This window comes from Crocuta crocuta, unplaced genomic scaffold, assembly GCF_008692635.1.
Source record: "Crocuta crocuta isolate KB4526 unplaced genomic scaffold, BGI_CrCroc_1.0 scaffold221, whole genome shotgun sequence".
NCBI lineage: Eukaryota > Metazoa > Chordata > Mammalia > Carnivora > Hyaenidae > Crocuta > Crocuta crocuta.
Window position 1 is genome coordinate 1,108,557 of NW_027528610.1, and position 10,922 is coordinate 1,119,478.

The 10,922-nt window shown below is 48.1% G+C and overlaps 1 protein-coding gene across 1 annotated transcript in view; it reads right to left on the reverse strand.

The window, feature by feature from the left end:
• The window catches only part of DHRSX (dehydrogenase/reductase X-linked), a 116,862-nt gene that overhangs the window by 85,287 nt on the left and 20,653 nt on the right, over positions 1-10,922 (reverse strand). The window contains exon 3 of the mRNA XM_077754732.1: positions 10,829-10,897. Within this exon, the coding sequence (XP_077610858.1) occupies positions 10,829-10,897 (69 nt within the window). The remainder of the gene's footprint in view (positions 1-10,828; positions 10,898-10,922) is intronic.

Here is a 10,922-nt window from a genome sequence, read left to right on the forward strand (position 1 = left end):
CCCTGGAAGGAAGGGAAGGAATGCACAGAGACGCCCAGAAACTTCCAGAGGAGACAGAAAACAGGTGCCCAGCTCCCTCCTGAGGAAGCCTCTGCCTTGTGGGGGAGACAAGCCGTGGTTGATGCAGCTGAGTGAGTCCTATGGGTTATCCATGGTCCCTTCCATGGGGCCACCATGGCGGGTATGGGGACCCCGTAGCAAGAGGCTTGTGGTAAGATCCATCCATCCATCCAACTCTAGAACCTTCCATCTTCCCAGACTGAGGCTCCATCCCCACGAAACACTACTCTCCGTGCCCGTCCTCAGTCCCCCCCACCATCTACTCTGTGTCTATGGGCGAGTCTCCTCCACGGACGCCATATACGTGGAATCCCACGGCATATGTCCTTCTGTGTCTGGCGTATGTCAGTGAGCATCACGCCCCCAAGGTCCAGCCACATTGCAGCAGGTGCGGAACGTCCTTCCGTTTCAAGGCTGAGTCATCGTCTATCGTGGGCATGGACCACATTCTGTTTGTCCATCCATCCATCCGTCAGTGACATCTTCTTGGGGACCGTCAATCAGCCCACAGAAGCATCTATAAGGAATTGTTACTACCTTCTCAAATGCACCTGTCACCCCACCGAGGCTCTCGTACGTGCCCAGACCTCACCAGTGCGTCCATGACTCCCCAAGAAGATGATCCTGATACCTGGAAATTTCGAGCCACGGGGAACGACGCAGTGCCGTGGTCGGAGGTCTCACTCTTTTGAACAAAGGGGGTCAACTTGCCTGGAGCAAGCACCATCTCGGTGGGGACTATGCGTCTTGCCCCTTACAGGAACCTTCCAGGTCTGGAGGTAAGGGGGGCTCCAGAGTCTCAGAAATGGAGCCAACGGACCCAAATTTCCACCTTGCTGCCATTGCAGAAACTACGGCCTTATTAATGCTGTTTTCTGGTTTTGGGAGCTACAGAGGAAGACGGGCTGGAAAGACGGAAGGGAGAGCCTGAGGCTCAGCAGGGAAGGGGGAGTTGGTGCCCGTGGTGTGGGAGGCAGGGGCGTTTGCCGGGTGAGCGGGCAGCCGGCTCCTGGGGCAGAAGACCGCACCAGGGCACCCCTGGCGTGGCCGTCAGAGCCCCGCCCCCAGCCACAAGCCGGCTTCCGCGTCACAGCTGGGGTAAGGCTCTCTGAATGAGCTGACGAAGCACCTCGTGGCCACTTTAACGACACATTTTCTTTCTTATCAGTGAAAACAGCGCATGCAGCAGTCACTGCTCAAACTGCCCGATAACCTCCTGGGACATTAACTTGTGACACAACCCGGCCAGCGACATGGAGAAGATGATGCCGGATCAGAAACTCGGCGACGAGCACCTTGGATCCCTGACCCTCTGGGTGCAGGCGGGATGGGACGCCCTCAGCCCGGCCCCCCGGGGAAGACAGACGGAGACGGGAAGACCTTCAGGTGCAGACGGCTTCCTGAAAAGTAGCAGAGCAAAGGGTATGCTCTAATCACAGGTAGGACACATATCTGGAAATGATGTCAGAAAGAACTGCGATCACGCCCCAAGGGGATATTCACCCCGAAGTGGGATCAGACTTGGACAGTCGACCCGCAGCACCAGACACCCCGAGCTCTAACCTTACAACTCAACAGAAACTAGTATTATACTGACGTCAACACTAACCCTAACCCCTGACCCTGACCCTGACCATAACCTCAAGCCCCAACGTGAGCCGAACCCTCATATTGACCCTGATCAGATGCTGAGTGTCATGCAAACAGCAAGAAAAACCATTAACCCAACATCTGAATTCTAAATCGCATCAGCCTTGACCATAACAATGAGCCTGAGAAGGATGCTGGCCGTAAATTAACCTTAATGCTAACACTAGACACAGACCCACTTAAAGTCTCATCGTAAAGCTAACCTGAACACTGACCGGAGACCCTGATCATAACCATTACCCTGATCTTAAACTTTAGACAACTCTCACCCTAACCCAATACCCTGTGTAAGCATAAACCTAACCCTCACCCTCATCCTTAAACCTATACGATACTCTGAGCATACCCTCACCTTGAACCCCTAACCGCAACCCTAACCCTTACACAAACTACAAACCCCAGTTAGAATCCTCACCCTGTCTCTAACCCTAACCCCACACCCTGTCTCTAACCCTAACCCCACACCCTAATCCTAATCCTACACTGAGCATACCCTGACCCCAACCCCAAACCCCAATCTGAACCCTAATGCCTAACCCTACTCTGAACATAACCATAACCCTAACCCTAACTCCAAACCCAAATCTGAACCCTCACCCTCATCCTAACTCCTATGCCCAACCCCAAACACTAACCCCAACCCCTAACCCTCCTCTGAGCATAACCCTGACACTAAGCCTAAACTTGACCATAACTGTAATCCTGATCCTAACCTCTAACCCTGACCCTAACCCTATACCCCACTTTGAGCATAACCCTGACAGTCACCCTAACCTTTACCATAACCCTAACCCAAAACATAACCGTGCTCATAAGATTGACCTTGAGTCTAATAAAACCATAACCATAACCCTGACCATAAAACTGACCCTAACACCAACCCTTGACAACTGACCTTGACCAAACCCTGACTTAACCATAACCCTGACCCTGACCCTAAACCTCACTCTGACGCTGGCCCCAGCGTCCTTTGTAACATGAGAGCCGGATTTTGAACACGTGAAGACGCTGCGCTTGGGCACTCGTCTTCCTCAGGGGGAACCTCGCCCCCCAGCTCTGCACATGATCGTGCTTATCCATGAGCACGTGGCGTCCTGGGCAGAGGGCGTCCATCCTTCGTAAACATATCGATGCAGCGCTGAAAAGAACCGAGCTCCGCAGCCATGGGAAGATATGAAGGAACCTTTAACGCACGTGAGTAAGTAGGAGAAGCTGGTCTGTGAATGCTAGGTCCTCTAAGATCCCAGCTCTAGAATGTTCCGGAAAAGGCGAATCCGTGCAGAAAGTAAGAAGTTTGGGGGTCACCGGGGGTTGGAAGAGGTGAGGGGTGAGCGGGTGGAAACAAGGGACTTTCAGGACAGTGAATCCACTCTGTACGACACATACAGTGGATCCAAACACACAACAGGAAGCCTGATCCTAACGCAAACTACAGACTCGCATTAATAATATTGTGTCCGTATCGGTCCATCAACTGTAGCCAATGTGCCCAATACACGCAAGACGGTCATAATCGTCAAAACATGGCGGTCGGTGGATGGCCATTCTCTGTACTTCGTGCTCAATTTTCTATAAACTTTAAAACCCGACCAACAATTAAGGTCTGACCATTTTTTTTATAATAAAAACAGAGATTCAAGGTTGCGCATAGTTGCCAGGTGAGAGAGAACGGCAGGGTCAGGCCCTCGACTCACCTCTGCGTATGAAGAAACAACATGTGTTACAGCTACAAGGACTTTTTGTGACTCAAAACTTCCCAAAAGGTTGTTTTTAGAATGCATTCTCATCTTTAGTCTTATAAGCAGATTATGTGCGGAATTCGCTCTGGATAAAGGTCAGTCTGGAAGAGGACATGCCTATACATGGTGCACCCCGGAAAACGAGACAGGAAGCCAGCTACGAGAAGGCACATGTAGGAGATGTTGCCATCCCGGGCGACCACAGCAACCCTTGCATTGTCTCCCCGGCACAGACAGGTGAGAGCATGGCATTAGTTAACACTCAGAACGGGAACACTCAAAGGACGAGTTAGGGCAGCTGCCTGACGCGCAAAGCCCACGCCTGGGACGGTGATGAGGTAAGTGACCGAGGTACAGCTATGCCAAGCACTTAAACCTCAGGGAAAGACTTCCTCGTCCACACCCAGGCTTATCGGCGTATTGTGGGCTGTGGAGTGATGACACGTATGTTAGGGAAGGAGGAAGAGACGGAGCCAAGCCCCAGGAATGGCGCTAACTGTGTGCAGGTGAGCTCCACGTAAGAAGGCTGGCTCAGGGCACACGAAGATGGGCGGTCCAATAACCCGGGCAGAGAGGCATCGCTACCTCGAGCTCCCAAAGCAAGCTGTTGCAAATATCTGCATCCTGTATCACTGGACACACTTTGCCGTCTGCCAACACGGCTTCACCGAGTGGCCAGGTCATCACCCATATGAGTTCTGTAGGAAAACACACGGAATGTGAAAAAGCGTCCAAAGATACAAGCACAAGGCCATCAAGGATGTACGGTAATAATTTAAAAAATGCATTCGTAAGATATTAGGCAAATGATTTCATGTATGTCCACAATGGAAGAGTAGATGGCCGTGAAAATAAGCACTTCTAGTTGTTAACAGAGAAAGATGTCCAACAAGATAAAATGTGGGAAAGCAAGATGCCAGGCAGAAGGGAAGGGGGTCACCCAAGTCCCCGAGGGCTGATGATATGTACACAGAAGGCAACGGCTTCTGGATGTGAAGCATCTGTGCTTTCATCGTCAGTCATGAAGACCCCAGGTCCCTCCCTAGCTCTTGGGACATCTTAAGGGCTCTTGGGGAGCGACTGGTCCACTCTGCTGACTTTCTTCAGACATGAGGAGGAAAAGGTAGTCATTCTGCTGTGTCTCTCTTGCCATCATTCTGTCCCATTTGCAGGAACATGGGACGCTACGTTTGTCCCCACACACACGTGCACTCACAGCACATGCTCACCTACAAGCCAGGTGTGTATGTAACGGGTCTTCAGGGGGACAGAACAGACTACACTATACAAACCAGCATTCCTAAAAGACCCCAGCCGATGGGCACCCAACTCAACTCCCATCTGCCAAGACACCTGAGCTATTTCTTTCTCTTTCTCTTCCCTGCCAATCTCCACCTCTCCCCCTCCCCACGGATCTCACTTATTTATGAGTTCATTCCTGGATGTCAAGTTCAAATCCCAACACCTCCCCTTATTAACTACATAAAGCAAAGCAACTGCCCTCAACTCTTTACGACCCCACTTTCCTCATTTGGAAAACACATTCAGTGATCACGGCTACCTCAAAGGACGGGACCCATGAATCAATACACATAACGAGTTTTTACAACACTATTCAGTACACAGCAAGTCCCCAACACGATGCTGGCTGTTTCCCTGATCACGGAAATGGCCAGCATAAAGCAGATTAATGTTTTCTCTTGTTCAGGCTCCTCAGGGTAACCTAGGTAGTTTATTAGAGAATCACCACAAATCCTGGTACGCTAAACACAGGGCTCATTTATCCTTTTCCCCCTCTGAGGGTCCTTTTCAGAGTGCAAGGTGCAGAGCCCATGTGGGAAGAAGCAAACAGATGAGCTGAGGAGTCAAAGGGCAGAGTCTGGAGCAGCTGGGATCTCAGACAGTGAAAGGCCACAGGGGACAGAGAATCAATATGTGGGTAGAAACTCCCGTAGAACCCATGGCTGAATAATCCATTTCAAAGGTTCCAGCTTGAGACAGCAAGGCACTCAAAAGCAAACAACAGCTGGCACGTTGAAGGCTGAGGAGAGACATTTCAGCCGCTGCCTGGTGTGGGGGAGGCAAGATGACATTTGAGTCCTGCCAAGTTGGAAGAACTTGGTGAACATCTTGGACTCTCCCTTGAAACCTGAGATGGTCTAGATCTTTGAAGAAAGGGCTGTGTCTCAAGACTAAGGGCTCCATCCGAGACCCAAGGGCAATGTTGAAATAGACTCGTGATTAACTAGACCTTTGGTGCAGCTTCCACAAGATCTAGGTATCCTGCAAGTCATACCACTGTTTGCTCCAAAACTCAACATTCTTCAGAGGAAGGTAACAGAATCCAAAATCGGTACTAGGGATCATTCACGGCGGCCAATACCCAATTAAAATGACGCACAAAGAAACAAGAAAATGTAGTCAACCTGACATCCAGAGGGGAAAATCAATAGGAACAGACCCAGAGATGATACAGGTGTTGGCAGTCGCAGAAGAGAACTTTAAAATAACTACTACCTATTAAGGAACCTACAAGAACAGATGGATGTCGGGGCGCCTGGGTGGCTCAGTCGGTTAAGTGTCCGACTTCGGCTCAGGTCATGATCTCACAGTTTGTGGGTCCGAGTCCCGCGTCGGGCCCTGTGCTGACAGCTCAGAGCCTGGAACTTGTTTCAGATTCTGTGTGCGTCTCTCTCTGACCCTCCCTGCTCGCGCTATCTCTCTCTGACCCTCAAAAATAAATAAAAAACATAAAAAAAAAAAAAAAAGAAAAGAAAAGAACAGACGGATGTCAAGGACGAAGATATGAACACACCGGGACAAATATGTAGACTAAAACTAACTAACCAGAAACCCTAAAGCTAGAAAACAGTTTGTTTAGCTGAAATGAAACATCCAATTGTGGGGGTAAAAGTATCATACTCACAACTGAAAAAACAATTTGGTGAAACTGAAGTAGGTCAATAGAAATGATCCAAACTGGAGCACAGAGAAAAATTTTGAAAGCTGGGATAAAATGAACTGTGCTCAATGAAATAAAGGCCGGACAGCCTGACGCAACCTAACATACGTGTAATTGTAGACCCATAAGGAGGAAATGGAAAGAAGAAAGTTTTTTAGGGAAAAAAAAATGGCTGAAAATTCTCTAAATTTTATCACATGCAACTACTCACAGATAGAGGAAGCTTTTTACCCCTGACAGACAAAAAAAAAAAGACCACACCTATGCATATTCTCAAATTTCTGAAAACAAAGTTAAAAAAGGAAGACAAGAGAAAAGATGGGAAAAGACACTTATATTCATGAAATACTGACAATAAATGCAGCTAACTTCTCATCCCAAACGACAAAGGTCCATGTCAGAACACCTTTAATATCTTGGGGGCCAGAGGATATTTTCAACATGCAATTCTGTACCCACAGAAAATAGCTTTCAAAACACGCAGGTCACGTAGCGAGATTCTCAGGTCTCAGATTTTCAGAGAGGTACAGGAATTTGTGATGAGTAGAACCCATGGTTAAAGAGATGCTAAAGGAAGTTCATCGGGCAGAAGTGAAATGGCCCAGGTCCGAAACTTAGATCTACAGGAGGGAACGGGGCACAGCGGAACATCAGGACTAGACAGGGGTCACCTTCTCAACAAGTAAATACTTTGGATCATGCACTCCCATACCTGCTCCCAGGAGACAATGCAATGTGGCTCCGGGAGAAAAGCGTTTAAGATAAAACCTGCAAATACAGGAACTATAAATATTTACCTTTTACATAACACCGCACACCTTATTTAAAAAAAAAAAACAAACAAACCCTTATATCACCTGGAATCTACTTTATTTCCCCCAGAGGAAAAAACACGGAAGTAACATTTCTAGAATAACTTTTTTGAAAGGGTTACATGTGGGTGCTGACCCATTACTGAGCTTGGATGCACAGAGCATCTTGAGATGTGCTCGAAGGAACCGTTTACAATGTGTCCAAAACAAATGTGGAAATACAATGGTCAATGGCACCGTGGCAAGTGAAAATATCCCATAAATTACTGGTGGCGGAAACAGAAGGTGGCAGGCAATGTGAGGATGAAAATTCTTCCTGGTGGGATTTTTTTTTTTTTTTTTCAAATCCTGCAGGTATTTATAGAAGAGCTAAGGAAATCAGGCACACAATCGCCCTCTCTCATAGAACTCACCTTGCGAGTGCTTCGAAAGGTTAAAATTAATCATTGCAAACTCTGAGAAATGAGGAGCCTTTAATGTAAGGAACGAGGTGAGAGCTATAATAGCCGATTAAATTTTCAGAACGTGCTGAGTGTCTCCTTCCACACCTTCAGAAGAGACACAATGACCTTCTAAATCTTCTAATTACCCACAGGAAACCAGCAGTCTGTCTGTCTGCCCAGCTGTCATCTGGCTGGCTAACATGCACGCTTAGGACGCTAAATTAAAATCAAGAGGTAAAAAACATAGGGACTCTAGTTTGAAAAATTCATGACAATAACGGCCATTTCATGGTAAGGAAGGAAGATAAGTAGCCTCGAGTATATGCCGGCCCTAAATATACACGTGGAATATTGTTCAAACTACTGGGGATAGGCTGAGTGTTGGCCAGCAAACTTGCATCAAGCACTTCGCCGTAGGCATCAGGTGTCAAGAACGCTATGCTATAAAGAAAAAACATACGTGGTAGGGAGACTGAGAAAATCCATGCAATCAACACTCAGTCAAGTTTTTCCAAATGGACCAAGCTCCAGAAGGATCATTCTGGAAAATCAGAGAGTCTATGAGTAGAAGAAAAATGGTAGGTGTCTATTCGCCTCAAGATAGGTCTACAGTCAAGGTATGAATCTCTCTCAGAAGTCAAAGGGTGGTGGATGCCTACACAGAGACGCTATTATTACCTGGTACCGTAATGAATACCAAACTGATGTCATGGTATTTTTGCTTCCATCACCAATTAAGTATTTTATAGTTAGCTGGATGACCCAGACATTCAAAAGATGTATTTACATCTCGCCGGGATTGCACACAACTGGCTTTTCCTGGAGCAGGTGAAGTTATGAAGAACTGAGCACTGTTTTCTCTTAATGAAAGCAAACTGGATGTAATACCTGAGTAAATATCCCATGAATCAAACAGCTGGCCCCTCTTCCCGCTAAAGATGGAGAGAGATACTGCTGGGAGAGTGATATTAGAAAAGATGGAAACTGATCAAGGAGACATTTCCGAAGAACACAAAGCAAAGCCTTTCAGGGAAGGTCAAAGACACCATATTTCTAGTGGGATCACGCTGAAGGCTTAGGATTCAGGAATTCACCACAGCTTGTGTGAGTGTACGGCAAATGTCCAAAACACAACTACGTTCTCGCAGTATTTTTAAGAGTATTGAAATTCTCCAATCCCATTTGGATTCACTGGGACGCTGTTATGACTTTCTGTTGCTTGCTTGTGCGGTGATGTTGGGTTTCGTATTTTTATTTTTTGTTTTATTTTATGTTCTTTTATGTCATTTTATGTTACTGTATTGTTTTGCTTTTTTGGATCATAGAGCAAGAGTACTTGCTCCGAATGAGACGGCTTTCATCAGCAAGTTATTACTCAAGAGTAATAAATATGTTGGCACCAGGGATTCATGATGATAAGGTATTGAGACTTGTCCCTGGAAACTATCTCGGTTGAGAAATAAGCCATATTGCCTCGGTTCCTGAAAACAGTCGTTAATTTATCCATCAAAGAGCTCAGCTAGTTGAAGGCTGGTATGTGGGTCGCCTCCCATCCCAACCCAAAGTAGGACCTCAACTGACCATGACTTCAAAGGCAGAAAGTACGGGAAAGTAAGGAGGATGAAGCATTCGACCAAGAACTTAGACTTTTCTTTTCTTAGATTAAGTCCAGAGAAGGGGTGGAGGGAGGCAGGAGAGACATTAGGTATTGAGAAATCATTGTGCTCTTGACAGTAAGCTATGCAATGTTAAGATGTGTGCTTGCTTGCTCAAAAACAAAACAAAACAAAACAAAAAACTGCCAGAGACACAATTTCCCAATGCAGGAATCAAGGAAGAGCCATAATCTATGAGTAACTGTGGTTCCCATGGGCCTTGTGCCAAGCTGTGTTACTGGGAGTGTGTGGGCAAGAATTTCGGAGGTTCCAGCAGGTGCAGGCTGGTCTGGAGAGAAGTGTCTCCACCTGGGCTCAGCACTGGAGAGCTCCTGAGCTAGACAGGGTCTTCCGTGATTGCAGGCAGATGAACAGATGGATAGAAGGTGGACAGAAGGATGGTGGATGGATGCATGGATGGATGGATGGATGGATGGATGGGTGGATGGATGGAAGGATGGATGTGTGGATGGATGGAAGACTGGATGGATGGATGGATGGATGCATGATGGATGGATGGATGGATGGTGGATGGTGGATGGATGCATGCATGGATGGATGGATGGATGGTGGATGGTGGATGGATGCATGCATGGATGGATGGATGGGTAGATGGATGGATAGATGGATGGGTGGATGGATGCGTGGATGGATGGAAGATTGGATATATGGATGGATGGATGGATGGATGGATGGATGGATGGATAGATGGGTGGATGGATGGATACATGGATGGTTTCTGTGCAGAAAACAACCATTTCTGTGCAGGGCAAGTAGCAGAAGGAATTGGATCCCATCCGCAACAGCTGCTTGGTGTTGCACAAAGCACCAGACAGGCTCTGGGCTCCCAACAAGCCCATCACAAAGGGTGGAGGCAGCTGGGACTTTCCCTGCTCACAGGGTGAAACGGCAACCTTCATGCTGCCTGGCACGAACCAGGTGAGAATCAGGGCACCCGGCACACAGGCTAACTGAACGTGCCCCCCACGGGTTCCCTCCTTTCTCCCAGCTCATGAAGAACAACCACCATAAGCTTGGACAGGGGAAGCCGGGGCCTCTGGGACACGCCCAAAGCACCATGTTGGGTGCACGAAATCCAAGACGGTGGCACACATCTTCTTTCCCTAAGTATAAGGCACACGAGCAGGGCTGAGACAGGGGTCAAGAGCACTTGGAGGCGGGCAAGGTGTTACAGGCAGGTGGCCATTCCTTGGGTCGAAACAGTGGGGAGAGTGTCGAAGGGTTTGCCACAGAGCAGGGTCGAGCCAAGGGCCAGACGCGCCTGCCGACTCAGAGGAACACTCCCACGGGGACAGGCTCGCTGCCACTCGCCACTCTTCCGTGGCCACCGGAATTCCCCAAAACAGACGCGCAAGAGGGACAGCCAACCCTCAGCCCTGAATCACGTCCACCACCCACGCCCCCGATCAAACACCCAGGTCTGCCGAGAAGCCCCGAACGCCGAAACCAGACCAAGGGAAAGAGCCGCCGGGCTAGCACGAAGTACCTTTGTCGTTCGACGTCTCCTCTTTGATTCTCCTCACGACATCTTGCGCTTTGCTGTGATTGTTTCCGGCTACAAGGAAAAGAGAAGATAGATT